This window comes from Helianthus annuus, chromosome 5, assembly GCF_002127325.2.
Source record: "Helianthus annuus cultivar XRQ/B chromosome 5, HanXRQr2.0-SUNRISE, whole genome shotgun sequence".
In the NCBI taxonomy this organism is placed as follows: Eukaryota; Viridiplantae; Streptophyta; class Magnoliopsida; order Asterales; family Asteraceae; genus Helianthus; species Helianthus annuus.
In genome coordinates, this window is record NC_035437.2 from 119,805,131 (window position 1) to 119,822,281 (window position 17,151).

Sequence of the window (17,151 nt, forward strand, 5' to 3'; positions counted from 1 at the left end):
TGTTTTCTGTTTGATTTAGGGGTAAAACAGACATTTCACACACACTTAACTGGATAACTTAACAGAGGTTAGTGATAAGGACCACCCGAGTGCAAAAATTGCAACCACTGGAACCACGCATGTAATTAGTGAACCACTGGGACCAAATCTGCAATTTTCATAAACCACAAGAACCAACCATGCATTTAACTCTAAAAAAAATTTAAAATTTGAATTTAAAATTTGAATGAGTAGGGCTTGTTAATCCTCCTCCTCCAATTCGTGATATACGATATATACATAGCAGATCTCCTACTGCTTGCGTATAGAATCAAAATCTAACAATGCCTCCTTTTTTCCGTCCATCCATCTTCAACAACCTTAAACCTATTATGCTCCAACAACGTTGTTACGCTTTTAAACAACATCGTCTGGTCCAATCGATCAGCAACCAATCCCACGTCTCAACCACACTCGCAACCCACCTTCTCTCCAACAAACACGATTCCAACGTTGTCTTCTCGCCCCTTTCCATCCAGACCCTCCTGAGCTTACTAGCCGCCGGTTCCAAAGATCAAACACTCGACCAACTCCTCACTTTCCTTAAAGCGGATACGACGGATAACCTCAAATCTCTCTATTCGCAGCTTGTGTCATCCATCTTAGCCGACGGTAGCCCCACTGGCGGACCTAAATTGTCTTTTGCAAACGCGGTTTGGGTTCACAAAACCCTTACTCTCAAACCTTCTTTCAAACAGGTTGTTGACACCGTTTATAAAGGGGTTTGCGAGCAAGCCGATTTCAAGGAGGTCAGCTTCTAATATTTTAGTTTTTGCATGGGCAGTGGCGGAACCAGAACGATTTAGTTAGGGGTTCAGCATAAGCTTATATTCTATACCAGTTCAAATTAGGGGGTCGATCTCTAAGTTTGTTTTTCAAAAACTCAAAATTTATAAATAAAAATTCAAAAAGTTCCGGTGATCGGAGGGTCAACGGACCCTCTTAACCCCCCTCTGGTTCCGCCCCTGTGCATGGGTCTGATATGTTGTTTGATGTTGGACTCAACGGTGGTTTAGAGGTTTAGAGTTTGCGTCATATCCTACTTTTTAAACCACTGTTGTTTGAAGATTTATATAACAGCGGAGCGGTTTGAAAGTTAAGAATTGCATGATATCAGGATACTTTAAAATTCGAATGTAGTTAAATATTCGTCAATATCGCGTACCGATATTTTGCATGAAATCTCACTAGGGGACCGGTAGGTAACTGACATATCACTTGTATATTGGTGATATATCAGGATTAGGGCTGTTCATGAGCCGAGCCGAGCCGAGCCAGACCAAGTTCGGGCTCGGCTTGATTATAAACCGAGCTGGCTCGGCTTGGCTCGGATTTGAAACCGAGCTGAAAATCTAAGCTCGAGCTCGGCTTGGTTTTAAACCGAGCTAGCTCGGCTCGGCTTGGTTTGGCTCGATTTTATAAAAAAAAAAACTAATATATACCTCTTAAAATTTAATAGCCTAAAAAATTATTCAATAATTTAAAAGAATATATATTCAAAATAAGTTCAACCTAATACAATTCAAACCAAAATCAAGTTTAACAACGCAAAGTAAGTTTTAATTTCAATAAAATACAATATTAGTTCATTAGTATGGTAATCAATCTTCAAATATGTCATAAATATCAAATTACAAACCTATATACATGTAAATAATAATTAGTTTTTTTGTAATATATTATAATGTATATAAAATTAAAACTTATTATAAGTAAAAATAATTCGAGCTAAACCGAGCCGAGCTACAAAGCGAGCCGAACCAAGCCAGCTCGGCTCGTTACGAGCCAAGCCGAGCTAGGCTCACTTTCTACCGAGCCGAGCCAGCTCGGCTCACTTTTAAACCGAGCCAAATCGAGCGAGCTTTTTCCGAGCTAAATCCGAGCGAGCTTCGAGCGAGCTACGAGTCGCGAGCTTTTTGAACAGCCCTAATCAGGATGTTAACTACATACTATATACATATAGCAGATCTCTTTTCAGTTTTTTCTAGACTACAAGGTACGGTGATGTATCATCCTTGGAGGATGATCCGCCACGTAGGCGCCACGTTATATTTCTCCCAAAGATGGTCCATCCTCCAAAACTAGATGGCATGGTAAGATGGTCATAGTCATAGTCCTCCACCACTTTTTATGTTTTTTTATACTAACAAAATATTTTCATTAATATTAAACCCACGTTACATAAACATAAAAAAAAAAACATAAACTAAAAAAAAACAAAGACTTAATAAAAATAAACATAGAGTTAAATAATTTGATGTTTTTTCATGATGTCGTGTTGTAATTTTTTCAACATCGAACGTTTCGGCTCGGGTTCGTCCTCGACATTCATCGATATTATTTCCCATTCCTTGAGCCAAATTTTTTCATCGGAAATTCGGATTTTCTCATTCGCCAATCGGACCTTCTCGCGTAACTTTTCTTCCGATACACGACTTTTTTCTTCGACGGCCCGCTCCTTCGCCTTCGTCTTTTGGGCCGAGATGTCGTTGTACATTTTTAAGTGTTCCATAAACTCAACCATGTTCGGGTCCACCTTTTCCTTTTCTTTCCCCTTGGCCCGCTCCTTCTTTGATTTGTCTCGGCCCGGTGGACGCTTCGGTTCATGTACATTGTACTCCTCTTCGTCAAAGTCGGCGTCATCATTTAAGTTTATGTGACACCTCGCGTCCGATCCACCGGCGCTAAAACTACCCGTTTCCGATGTTTTTTGGCGTTTCGCCATCGCCACCTCGTTAGAAATAGGCCTCCATTTTGGTTCGTCTTTTACAACCATCCACGCGCGAACGTGAGTTGGTATTACCATTCTTTTCCTTATACTTGTCCAACGCTTTTTTGAACACATCCTCGTCGTTCCACCCGCTACGACGGTCACTTGTAAATAATTTATTATATTCCTCGCAAAACCTATTCATAGACGAGTTCATTTTCCGCCACTTTGAGGAGACCGAGTCGACATCTCGATACAGGCCTTGGTCCATAAAGACGAGAAACTTGGCCAATACCTTGGACCAAAACCCCTCACCCGATTCGTTATTACCTATAAAAAACAAACAAAATATATAAAGTGTTAACATAATAATAAACAAAAAAATTAAACTTTAAAACTAATAAACTAAAAAACCTACTGTTAACAAAAAAATTAAAACTTTAAAACTAATAAACTAAAAAACCAACTGTTAACAAAAAAAAATAAAACTTAAAAAAAAAAACTGTTTAGGCTTGACTAAGAAAAACAAATTTAAACTTTAAAAAATTTAAACTTTAAAAAAAAAATACGAACCTTTTGTCGGTTGATCATTATATAACAAATATAACACTATACAAAAAATTTAAACTTTAAAAAATTTAAACTTTAAAAAATGTAAACTTTAAAAAAAATGTCCAATTAGTCGCCTTCGGTTTTGACGGTTGATCACCCACCACTTGCTTGCCTTTGTTTCGTTTTCCTTTCCCTTTAGGCGGTTGGGTTTCGGGAACAATCTCCACATCATCTTCGGGTTCGGATTGGGTCGGGATCAGTTGAGGTTGAACGGGTGGTGTGGGGATCGGTTGAGGTTGAACGGGTGGGAAGTTCCAAGCACTCCGCATCATCATTTTTTGAAGGGCTTGATTTTGGGAGATTTGAGCGAATTGGTTTGGTGAGTGTTGGAATGAAGCAAACGCATTCGATGAATATTGCGAGAATTGGTTCGGTTCTAGCGTCGGATAATATCCCAGAACCGAGAAAACATTAGGTTGGGTTGGATTGTTGGGATTATTCGGGTTGTTCGGATTGTTCGGGTTGTCCGGGTTGTTGAAGGGATCCATGAAAGAGTGTAAAAAGGTTTATAGTGGAAAAAAGTTTATAAAATAGTGGAAGAAGATTTATAAAAATTATGTGAGAGAGAGATGAAATTTTGGGGTTAATTTTGTGATTGAAAGTGAAAATGGAAGGTAAATATATATATTTTTAAATTATGACCGTTTGTTTTTATTCAAAAATTGGAATTTTTGTTTTTTTTTTATTAACGGTCACATTCATAAATGCTGGGCCCACTTTTTGGACCGTCTCGAACGGCGACAAAGCGACGGAGAAGCCGCGACGTGGGGGGCGGCACGGTGTGCATACCGTCGCCGGTCCAAGACGGATGGGGGACGGACCCCATACCGTGTAGCCTTAGGAACGTAAAATTAGTCTGACTTTTCTTTTCAGATTGCTCATTAAATAATCTGTGGATGACTTTTGCAATTGGTTTGATACAAATTGGTTGTTTTGTTCACAAACTTAGGCTTTTAATGGTTTGGATTTCTCAAAACGGATCTCATTTATATGTAGTTAATATATTATGTTTTTTGTTAACTAAGGCTGTAGAGGTAGCACGTGAAGTGAATTCATGGGCCAAAAAGGAAACAAATGGGCTTATCAAGGAAGTCATTACTGCTAAAGAAGGTAAAAATGGAGTTAAAAATGGGACAATGATCATCCTTGCAAATGCTATCTACTTCAAGGGAACATGGAGTCAGCAGTTTAACACATCTTTGACTAAAGAACGTGACTTTCATCTCCTCAATGGAAACAAAGTTAAAGTTCCTTTTATGACCAGCTCCAAAAATCAATTCGTGCGTGAATATGATGGTTTCAAAGTACTGGGTCTTCCCTATGCGCAAGGCCAAGATAAGCGTAACTTCACAATGTACTGTTACCTCAGTGATGCAAAAGACGGGCTTCCGTCTTTGGTAAAGAAGATGAGTTCCACATCCGACTTTTTTGAGCGTCACACTCCACGCGTAAAAGAAAAGGTGGGGGAGTTTTTTATACCAAAATTTAAGATTGAATTCGGATTTAAAGCTTCTGGTATGTTGAAGGAATTAGGGCTTGTATTGCCTTTTGGTGTTGGACATCATGTCACCGAAATGGTTGACTCACCTGTTGGTACAGGCCTTTATGTACCGGAAATCCACCAAACATCCGTTGTGGAGGTGAATGAAGAAGGTACAGAAGCTGCAGCGGTCAGTTTCGGAGAGATGGCATTTGGATGTGCAGCAACGGTACCTAAAGTTGTTGATTTTGTGGCGGATCACCCGTTTTTGTTTGTGATTAGAGAAGATGTAACCGGGGTTGTATTGTTTATGGGACAGGTGATTGACCCTAGTTTAAGTATCTAATGTCCTTGCTTTGTTTATGCACCGTTAAAATCTCTTTTTGTGTTTGCTAATTCAGAACATGTTGGACCTTTTGCACCAATTGAATTTTGGACTAATACTTTTTTACACCTTGGCGCGCAATTTACTTCTGTTCAAGCTATTGATTTGCTATGTTTTGTGATGTTCACTCTTCCGTTTTACTACAATAAAACAATAAAATAGTACTATAACTAACCCTTTTAAGAAGATATATATTACTGAGTTGGAACTAAAATGCCAATTTGAGATGTAAATGATATACAAATGTGCATGGAACTTGGAAGTGACTCAAGTTGATGTAAGCCTAATGTTCTCCATGAAGATCATAATACTATTGCAAACGCATGTAACAGGTTCGTCTTCATCCCATTCTACTTTACTCCAAATTTTCTCATCAGTTCCAGCTGATGAGAAACCTCTGTTTAGACTGTGGGGTGTGGGGCTTGGGTTGGGGGAAAACGCCCAAGCCACCACCCCTTGGGGCTTCGGTTTGGGGCGTGGCCCTTGGGGCTTGGATTTGAAGCCGGGCGTGGGGCGGGCCTGGGTTTGATGTGGCGGCCTCCTATTCACCTTGGGTTTTAAATTTTATATATATATATAGAGAGAGAGAGAGCGGTTAACATACATTACGAGTAATCGTACTTCACGTACGCGACAATACTGACAGATCAACTTATCACGCATGGATAATTAATCACGCATGTAGCACTTATCACGCATGATGCTCAATTTAACGTGCGTGATTATCAATTTAACGTGCGTGATTATATACAAGTCTGTGTGATTATATACAAAGTTCCTGCATGCGTAATTAGGTTTTTTAAGTTTATAACGTGCGTGATTTCAAATGAACGTGCGTAATTTGGTCGCGTACGTTATGTACGTTAAGCCGTGAAGTACATTATACTTTCTCTCTCTCTCTCTCTCTCTCTCTCTTTCTCTCTCTCTCTCTCTCTCTCTCTCTCTCTCTCTCTCTCTCTATGTGTGTATATATATATATAGGGTTAGGATCAAGAGTGAACACCTTCCTCATTTGTGAACTGTGTAAACTCATCTTGGCCCTTGATTTTAAAAGGATAGGATTGTCAATAACTAATTTGATTTAATTCTTATTTAATTTTAAACCAATTATAATTAAGATTTATCCTAATCAGTTACCATAATATTCTACCTAATTCCTGCATTTTAGGAATTCAAATTAATGATTCATAAACAAAATTAAAACCTTCTCTCTCTAAATCGAGAAGAACTGACCTCCCTTTTTTGTTCCAATGTTTCCTTCTTCTTCAACAATTCAAGTTCCTTCAAAAGACGATTTGATTTGTGGGATATTGCAGGTATCAATCAAAGTTTTAATTTTTTTTCCTTATTTCTTTTAGGGAAATTGGCCTGTAATAATCTCACCTAGACCTTATTGGCCGTTAATAATCCCACCTCAGAATATTCCCTCCACCAGTCCCACCTTTCACCTATTTTTCCTACAACGGTCCCCCGTTAAAAAAACTTAACGGAGTTAAGCTTTTTTCCAAATTACAAACAGATTTTTTAGGGCTTTTGATTAGAACGACGATACGAGTCCATTGATGTAAAACTTGCCTCAAAATGGTGCTCCAAACGATGAAAACGACGCTTCAATTCGGGTGTTTAAATTTCCAATTAACCAAAATCAAGTCACTTGGAGCACCATTTCGAAGTAAGTTTTACATCAGTGGACTCGTATCATTGTTCTGATCAAAAGCCCTAAAAAATCTGTTTGTAATTTGGAAAAAAGCTTAACTCCGTTAAGTTTTTTTAACGGGGGACCATTGTAGGAAAAATAGGTGAAAGGTAGGACTGGTGGGGGGAATATTCTGAGGTGGGATTATTAATGGCCAATAAGGTCTAGATGGGATTATTACAGGACAATTCCCCTTAATTATATGAATTTGTATAATTTTTTCCCTCATTTTTTTCATCGTACATCAGTTCCTTAAACCCAGGAAATCAAGTTCCAATTTCATTGTACATCACGTCAATTTTTCGTCTAAAGATCGATCGCAACTATATCCTCGCAGGTAGTTGATTTGGTTATTGTAGTTTTATTCCGGCAATCATGTGTATTGTATATTACATAAATCCCTACAGAAGTTTAATTAGTTTATTAATATGTGTTTATATACTGTATATTACATGAACACTTGTATACTTACCTGTTTACTATGTTTGTACACATGTGTACTTGAATATTTATACACTAGTACTCATGTGTACTGAGTTGCAGAATATGTGTATCATATTGGTTATCATAACTGTGCACCTGTGTATTCTGTATCTATTGTATAAAATTTATTATTAATAAGCTATATTAAGTAAACTGAGGTGTATAAAAGTCTGAAAAAAAAAACATACAAATAGAAATTAAATTTGAGTTCTATTATTTCAAAATAAAACAAAAACCCATAATAAATGGAGGAGATAATGATAGATAATTAAGCTATTCGCTTACAACCTTCCATATTTGTTAATTTTAAATGTATAATGATACCTTTCTATATTTAATTAAATATATAAAATTAAACCAATAATTACGATCTTGCCATTATATTAAAATCTTAAGATGATGAAGATCAACGGTCCATTTAAGTTCACACAGTTCACTCTTAGGAGGGTGTTCACTCTAGAACCCTACCCTATATATATATATATATAGACTAGTCGTTTACCCGCGCGATGTGGCGGGGTGACAATATGCAGTGCGGTACTTGTTTCTCGTAATTTTTTTATTCATACTATATTTATTGTACCATCATTGTGGTGGATATATGTTATAAGCGAAGTGATCGATTAGTCCATTTCATTGTGGTATGCATAGTTGGGTCGGTTTGTGTTTTCTATTTGTTTAATCCTATCATGATATATTGTATATCACCATCTGTTATTTTTCATATTCGTAGTATATGTGTGGTCTATCTATGTTTCTTGATTTTTTTAATGGTAACGCTTACATACTCATCTCCAAAATTACACCATATAAATCTTAATTTACTCATTGCTCTAGATTAAACCTAATACCTCCCACTTAGAGGCAAAGTCTCTACCAAGGCAACTATCAAAACGTCAACAAAAATGAGTAGGTGGTCCCAGTACCTTTGAATTTTTTAAATATTATAGTTTATAAGATATAGCACGAATACGTAAAAGAATTATTCGTTTGTTGTGGATGGAGAAAAGTGTAACTAATTATCTATAGTTTTGTTAAACTCATGGATTTAAGTGTAATAAGATGGAGGGATAAAATATAAATGGTGTTTAAAAGACAATTTTTCAACATTTAGGTGTGTATTTATAAATTAAGGTTGGAGAATTCTTTATTTTTAGGTATCTTAAAATGCTTCTCCCTCGTGTGTTATAATGTAGTATAGATAATTTGGGTTTAGTTTAAACGGATTCAGGTCAGTTCAGGTCGAGCCAGCGGACACGTTTAGATGGGTCGTGTTCGTGTCAACACAGCGAGTTCGTGGTCCGACCTATTTAACCTGTTTATTTGTTTTTTATTTTATAAAATGTGATTTTTAATGATAATTTGCCATAGTTTATGCAATGCTTTTTTGTTTTGAACATCACTGTTCGCACATGGAAAGTGTGTAACTCCAATCCTCACGGTCCATAAAGAAAAGATAGTGAACAAAATATAATTTTAGGAGTTAGGCGTTACTTGTCCTCAATCGTCATTTTGCGTCTGGTAGTTTAATAAATGGTCATTTTGGGTCCGGTCAGAACAGGCTTTGCCAATATTAGGTTCTGGCCAAAACGGGTCAAAACACAGGGCCCAAGAATCCAATCGACTGCATAATCTGCAACACTTAAAAATCCAGTAGATAAAAGGCCCATCTAAGGATGCTATTCATGTCATCAATGCATTTACAAAAACAAGTCTAGTTACCTTACAAACGGTAGTGATCAAAATGATTGCAATAGACCACTAAACATGCTCCAACCTCTATCGCAACCATCCCTGTGGCTCTATGGTCTAGATATATAATCATATTAAATGTGCTCTGCCGGTTCATAATGATCCACACAAAAGACGCGCCATGGAGACTGCACATGAATACTTCTCCTTTGCAACCCCCACAAATCGGTCTCGTAAATTGACATCAGTTGACCAAATTTGGCTGAATTGGCTAAGTTGACCAAATTTGGCTTGGTTGACTGAATTGGCTCAGTGGACCAAAGCTTTTACTCTGAAGAAAAAATATCCCTTTTCCTAAACTTTACAGATAATTAGTGTGTTAGGAGAGTTAATTATCTTAATCAAATTCAATCAATTAATAGGCTTGTTACTCGGGTTGTTGTATATCAACAACAATAATAAAAATCGATTTATAATTAAACCAAGTCCTCAGGTGTGCATTTGTACCTTCTAAATCAGTCGAAGACTCGAATCCACAGCTTCAACACCACGAATCACACCACCTTGCAAGCCCAACCGTCAATCGTCACCTGATGCACCACTAAACCCAAGACAAGCTTATAAAACATTATATCCCAAAACAATAAGCAACTGATTACTGATGCAAGACTCGTCTAAGCTAGAGGTAGCAAAATGAACGTGCAGGCTGGTTGGGTCTCATGTTACAAAAACTCTATGTATCAAGTACAATTAGAAAAATCATATTTAATGGCAATCGAAGTTTTTAGTACAATAATTTTTGATGATTTCTACACTGAAAATAAGCTTTGGGTGACTTCTGATTCCTTTGAAGACCGATAGCAAAAACTGGAAGGCCCTGTCACAAGTAGAAATAAGTGAGCAAAATGAAAAGATTCCAACTGAAGACCAAAAACAATGGAATAATGAATAAATGTAACCTCTTTTGTGTAACCGGATAATCCGATCAGCTGCGAATCACGAACTCCTCTGTAGAAATTAGCAGGAATTATGGATTTTTGCGTAAGAAAACTCACGGGTCAGTATATTATTACAAAACATTAAAAAAACACAAAGGGTAAAACGGTAAAATCAAATATTTGGTATTGAATCTTTGAAAATCTATTACGGTTTACATATTGACACTTAAACTGCGATTAGTAGTGTTTCAATGAAAACACACTTTGTGATCTTTTATAACGTTATTGTACGTGTATTCCCTTACGTTTGTAGTGTAAAAGAGAACAAATAAGTAATAAGGCTTAATCAAATGTAAGCAAATGACTTTAAACAGAAGCTCAATGCTTAAAAGACTAAAATAATTTCAAATCAAGAATTAAATTAAAACAATACAAAAGCTCAAAATCTAAAAATTCCAAACTCGGTTGATTCCAAATCTCTTTGCATTAATTCAAGCTAATATAACAGTATAATCTGCAGCTCATAACTGGGATCAGATAAACACGCATTCAATTCCGATTCCTTAACTCCAAATTGCTTCTCGTAAACAGATACCAAAATAATGAAATGAAATGCTGGTTATATAGGAAAAAGGGAATGCAAAAACACTATCAAATGTATGGACTGATTAATAAAAAAAATAAGCACAATGTTTTAACAATAATATCACTTAGTTGAGTGCAATTCAAATGTATGGACTGATATGTACAAACACATACGTAAAATCTTTTGTAGGCATGTTTTTCCATATCAGCAAGATCAAGTTTGTTCAATTTATTAATAATCAATGACCATACATATAATTCCAAGTTACCAGTTTGAAAAACCATGACAGTTGGTTCATCATCTACACTGGGCTTCTTAAGATCTTCCAAAGTTGCATCAGATTTGTCTTCCAAAGTTCTTCTACCTTGTTGATTTGTTGAGGCCTGAGCACTGATCTGGCTGGCTTGTAGCTGCTCTATTTCAGATGGAACCTGCACGAAACATACTAATCACCTCCTGGTTCTATACTTCGCATTTCATTTTATAAACACACACACAGAGAATAGATAAAGAAATTTATATAGTAACCTTACAAAGCTACTGCAAGAAACATATATTATCAATAAGTGGACACCAATAACCCAGATCCCATTCCATGTCTTTCAAGAAAATCAGATTATGGCAAGGCTCCATACAAAAAAGAAGAGCCACACTCTCTGTCTTCACCAACTGAAATAATCAACAACAATATCAATAAAAATCCTGCAATAATTTATGTTCCGTGCATAAACAAATAATAAAACACATAAAATTAGGGCTTACCAAATGATTAACAATGTGAGAGTCAGAAGTATTCCCTCAATACCTAACAACACACGCCAGATTCTACACACCGTGATGCCTACACGCATGCTGCATATGTTAAGATTAAAATAAATAATAAAAAAATATATAACCAATTACCAACCTCTTCATCAGGGATTTGGGGATCTTCATGAACAGAAGTAAAGTTAATAGGTCTCTCCGGGGGGTAACTTCATTTGTAACAACTACTGCAATCTACAGTTTAATACAATCGGAACCACATAATTAAAATATGAAGGGATTGCTGACCCATTCACAGTTAAGTAAAACTTTAAGCTTACGAATCACCAACAACGCGTAACAAGATGCTAGATCTGTGACATTGTCATCATCTTCCACCCACAACCACCATCGCTGATGAACCCAGCGCAGATCTGTGTCATCTTCATCATCTTCCACCCACAACCAAACCATAGATCTGAAATATTACACAGATCCGATTCAAATAACAAAAAAAAAAGATATGGTAAAAAGAAAGGTACCGAGAAGTCAAACCAGTCGATCTGGTGTCGAATCTAGAGAGATTCATCACTGAGGAAGTCGATCTTGGTGTTGGAGCGACTGGTTTCTTAGTGAAACCCTAGAATCGCCAGGGAGAAAGAGAGAAGATGAGGAGAGGAGCGGCGATTGTTTTGTCCAGCAAACCCTATTTTTGATGACCCGAGTTCCACCGATTGCAACTACACCAAGCTTCATCTTTCTGATTTCTGGAAAATGAAGCAGATCTACTGGGAGAGCGGCTGAGAGTGAGATTGCTAGAGAGAGAGAGATGAGAGCGGCTGAGAGTGAGATCGCCAGAGAGAGATGAGAGCTGCGATTGTTTTGTTCCAGCAAACCCTAATTTTGATGACCCGTTCTTTTATTGGCCGCGTGTTAAAAAGACATTTTCAACACTTTGTGCTTAAATGGTTGTACAATGGGCTTTAAATGGTTGTACAATGTCAAATGACCATTCTTGCCCTTCCTATATGCTTATTAAAGTAGTATAGATATAGGAAGGTTAACGTACATTACGGCTTAACGTACATCACGTACGACAGGTAATTATGCACGTTCATTTTAAAATCACGCATGTTATAACTCAAAAATCCAAAATCACGCATGTTGAAGCATAATAATCACGCATATTGAAAACATTAATCACGCATGTTATATAACAAATCACGCACGTTGTCATACGTGAAGTACGTTAACCCGTAATGTACGATATACTTTCTCTCTCTCTCTCTATATATATATATATATATATATATATATTTAATAACCTGCCAACCCACGCGGTGCACCCACTCCCCGCCATACCCCACGGACACGTCACTAGGCGGTGGGAGGGCTCGAACTCCACGTGTCAACTCATGCCCCCAACCCAAGCCCCACCATTCCCCACGGTCTAACGCCTATAACATCACCTTTGATTAATGTTGTTGTGAATCATTAATGACACAAGGAACAGTAACCAAATTAATTAGGAAAGATAAACTAGATTTCTATTGGATGGATTACAATTACTAATTGAAGCAAACAAGAAAGAATAACATACAAGGGGTGGGAAGCTAAGAGATTACAGAGTAGGAGATGAGACTTTTATCATAATCGTTATGCCTTATTCACTGGCTTTTGTATCTAGATATGGGCATAATAACCGGTTCCAAACCCGACCCGGTAGACCCGACCTGGAACCGGTTCCAGTTCCTACCCGCCTTATTGAAGAACCGGTTCCGGATTAAAAAAATCGTAGCTTTTTACCCGGTTCCACTTTTTATAAAAAAATTGATACGTACCTGGTTCCTACCCGGAACCGGTACCTCCGTAACCAATTGAGACCCGATGCATTAAATTCTGGACGATGTTACGGTGGAATCGATTCCTATCCGTTTCAACCAAGCTTTTCATACAACACAAAGTTTTTATTAAAACTGGTTACATTACATTATAACACTAAACATTTATCTAACATAAAACACACTAAATCCTACAAATACAACATTACATAAAAGACTAAACATTCGAAGAACCGGTTCCGGATGCTTCACCGGCTTCATTTTTCTTCGCCTTTGTAATCGGACAATGACGATCGGTGTATTTTTTTAGCGTCGAGTTGGCCGTAGCCTTCATGAACTTGCTGCAAGCTTTGCACCGTGGCATCTCATGGCTATTGCTCATTAAGCCCAAATCAAAGTGCTTTCAAACTTGGGGGTTTCTTTTGGTTTCCAAAACCATGACTATTTCATCGTTGCACGCCATAACAAGCTTTGAAGATATAGATTAGAAGGTGTAACTTGAAACCGATTTATGTATTTTTTGAGTAGGAGTAAGTTATGTTTGAAGGTGATATGTATATATACTTGAAATCGATTTAAATGGCCGTAAATCGATTTCTAACGGCATTATAGCCGTTGGAATCGATTCCAACAGGTGTTGCAACTTTTTATGTAAGTTACCCAAAGGAACCGGTTCCTCCGAGGAAGGAGGAACCGGTTACAACTCTACCCGGAATCGGTTAGTATCGGTTCCAGTATTTTTGATTTAAAACCGGGTAGGAACTGGAAGCGGTTCCTACAAGAATCAGTTCCATTCACACTTATTCAAGAACCGGGTATGGTTAGGAACCGGCTCTGGGTATAAAAAAAAACCCGATTTGCTCATCTCTATTTGTATCGTGTGACGTTTCTCTCACTATGCAGCTTGTTGGGCTCATCTAATTGGGTTGTTTGTTTGGGGCGTATAGGCTTAGGTCTATAAAAAAAGGGTAGGTGCACGGTACCTCTGATCACGGAGGGGATCCCCCCTCCCAGTTCACCATCCGACAAGGATCCCTGGTGGCAAATACCCTCCCAACACTTGGGGTTCGAGAGAGGTGAGGTTGCCACGTCTCGAATTCGAGACCCCAACGATCCAAGTGTTGGAATATGAGTGTCGGTGGCCAACTAAGCTACCCCAGTTGGTTGGCTTAGGTCTATAAGGTTCACATCAATGTTGTTTTTGAACCCTTTCAATTTCATGTTTGTCTCCTGACAAATATTAACTTTTTAATCGTCATCATGATGTGAGGGGGGTGCATGCCTAACCCCTTTAGGCAAAGTTTTCCCCCATTCAATTGAATTGTGCCATGTAATTTGCCTAAACTTTTTGCCTATTACCCAAAAATCACAAGGAGTGCATGCCTAAATTTAGATTAGGCAAAGGGGTCAAAAGCGTTTTGGGCTTCCGTAGGAGACTCGTATACACCCGATGCAACCCTTATGGGACCTTGCGGTAATGAATAAAATTGTGGTGGATATTTGGGTTGAGGTTGGGTGTTGTAAAAACCCGTTTGCGGAAAAAATTGCGGTGGAAAGTTGGGTTGGTACACACTTGATCCGCCTCGCCTACTTAGTGAGCCACACCCTCTCGTACCCGAACCCGATACTTTTTTATTGCCATCGCTCTTGTTTTATCTATCCATGATGTACTTGATAACTTTTTAAATTGGGTGAATTTTTTAGAATGGGGCGAGAAATTTATTGAATTGAATGATATTTATAGGGTGTTTACTTATTTATTTTTTTTAACCAATGGTAATATTACCGTTCAAAACATTAAATTTATCCAAAAATTCGTGCTTTCCAACGTACCTTTCCCCAATGCGGCAACTCTTCACTTGGGTCTTCGGATAGGCAAAGTGATGTGGCGGTAGTGTTATCTATCGGCAAACACTTTGCTGATTACACTTGTCGCGACCACCCCTGTGCCCCTAAGAAACTGTATAGTGTTCCATAGAACCAACTTATTAGAATATGTTGGGAGACAATTATTTAAAGAAACCAAATCATAGTAAAAAAAATTAAAAAAAAAATATTTAAAGAAACCAAATCATAGTAGGGTTTTATTGAGTAGAGGTTGAATATATATACCCTGCATATCTTTCTTCTTCGTTTTCTTCTTATTCCTTGTTTACGTACCCATATACAACAAAACATTGTATTTAAAACATTTTAAAACATAACTAGTTAAATTTTTGCCCATGCGTTGCGTTAGGGACCCAATGACTGCAAAACGTGTGTCAGTAATGGCAAGCAGATACCGAATATCAAAACATAAATAAAAATGTCGTGAAAAGGATAGTCAATCCGTCATAAAAAGCGATTTTAAATAACCTAATATATAATAATAGGACCCACACATCATACACGTTGGAAATTCGGTTGTTTTCAGTTCAGTTATTACGGTGCTAACACGTTAAATATGGATGAGCTCGGTACCGGTAACGACACCGAAAGTACCAATCCGGAAAATCATCGAAATTAGGTACCGGCACCGAAAATACTCGGTACAATACGGTATGGTATTTGAAGGTAAAAATCAATAAATATAGGTATGGTGCTAGACCGGTGTCAAACCGAAAGTAACGATTCGGAAAACGCCAAAAGGTATGTACCAAATTGGTACCGAAAAGGATTTGGTATAGTAAATTTGGTACCGATATGATACCGGTTTGATTACAGGATTTGATAAGATTTGCTCATCAATAGTCTAAATATCCAAGTTAATTTAAATGCTACAATTCATTCAGTACGTAAAAAGACAAAAAAAATAAAGCAAATTAGTTGTTGTGTATATAAAACCTCATTCAAACGAAATACAGTTTACTTACTGTGTGTGTGAAAAGTAATCTAAACTATTACTTACATTGCTACGTTGCTACAGGATTTGATGAGCTCGGTACCAACCGGTACCGAAAATACCGTTATCGAAATTCCCAAAAGTGGATACCGGTACCGAATATACCTGGTACAGTACGACTTGATACGATCGGTACTGGTACGGCACCGGTATTTGAGGGTAAAACCCGATGAATACCGGTGCCGAACGGATACCGAAAATACACTCAGTTTGGTAAATTTGATAACAGTACCGGTACCCGATACTATTCATTCATTTCTATTTTTATTATTGTTCATTCATTTCTTTTTTTAATATTTATTTATTTATTACTGTTCATTCACTTCTCTTTTTAATATATAGGTAAATTCCATTTTTAATATTATATAGTCGGAATCAAAATGAAATTTGTATCGGAACTCACAAAAATGAATGTTTGTATGGGTAAAGAACAAAAAAAAAATCAATGATATTTGATCTATTAAATTTTAGTAGTACAAGACAACTTAGGAATACTTGATTGTTTTCTTGTATATATTCGAGACGGGGTTAAGTATTTAAGGAAGTTCGAGGTCATCTTTCAAAAATTTGGTGAAATTGCCATAACTCTTGGTATACTATCTGGACTCGTCGATATTTATAAATAGATGTAAAAAACCATATGGAACTTTACATATAGAATGCTTGAATCGGCTATGCATTACAGACTTGCCTTTCAAGGTTACATCCTAAGAGATCTTAACACTGAATGGTTTATCACCAATGACGAGTGGGCTAGGGCTAAAAAGTTTTGCAAAGTATTTAAGAGATATTTTTTGGGTTCAACAAATTTGTTTTGGGATACATGATATCCGACAACAATTTTGTTTCTTGCTAAAAATTTTAAAGTGAAAAATGAGATAACTAATTGTTATATCTCAGATGATGTTTTCTTGATGAGTGAGCTGATGTTCGAAAAGTTTGAAAAATATTAAGTAGAAATTGGGGTTCCTATGGCAACTGTCTCAATTTTAGATGTGGAATCTTGTGAGGTTATAGCCGACCAATGAGCTTGGTATATGGTCGGGTTGAAGATGTGATAACTA

The 17,151-nt window shown here is 37.2% G+C and overlaps 1 protein-coding gene across 2 annotated transcripts; it reads left to right on the top strand.

Annotated features, from left to right (window-relative positions):
• Positions 1-361: 361 nt before the first annotated feature.
• LOC118492250 (serpin-ZX-like) lies at positions 362-5,192 on the top strand. 2 transcript variants are annotated; one of them, XM_035990152.1, is made up of 2 exons: positions 362-788; positions 4,387-5,192. In XM_035990152.1, the coding sequence occupies exons 1-2, from the start codon at positions 372-374 to the stop codon at positions 5,185-5,187; spliced, it is 1,218 nt and encodes a 405-aa protein (XP_035846045.1). In that variant the 5' UTR covers positions 362-371; the 3' UTR covers positions 5,188-5,192. The 2 variants fall into 2 exon arrangements, with proteins under 2 accessions (XP_035846045.1, XP_035846044.1); XM_035990151.1 differs by having other exon boundaries at positions 362-784; positions 4,380-5,192.
• The last annotated feature ends 11,959 nt before the right edge of the window (positions 5,193-17,151 follow it).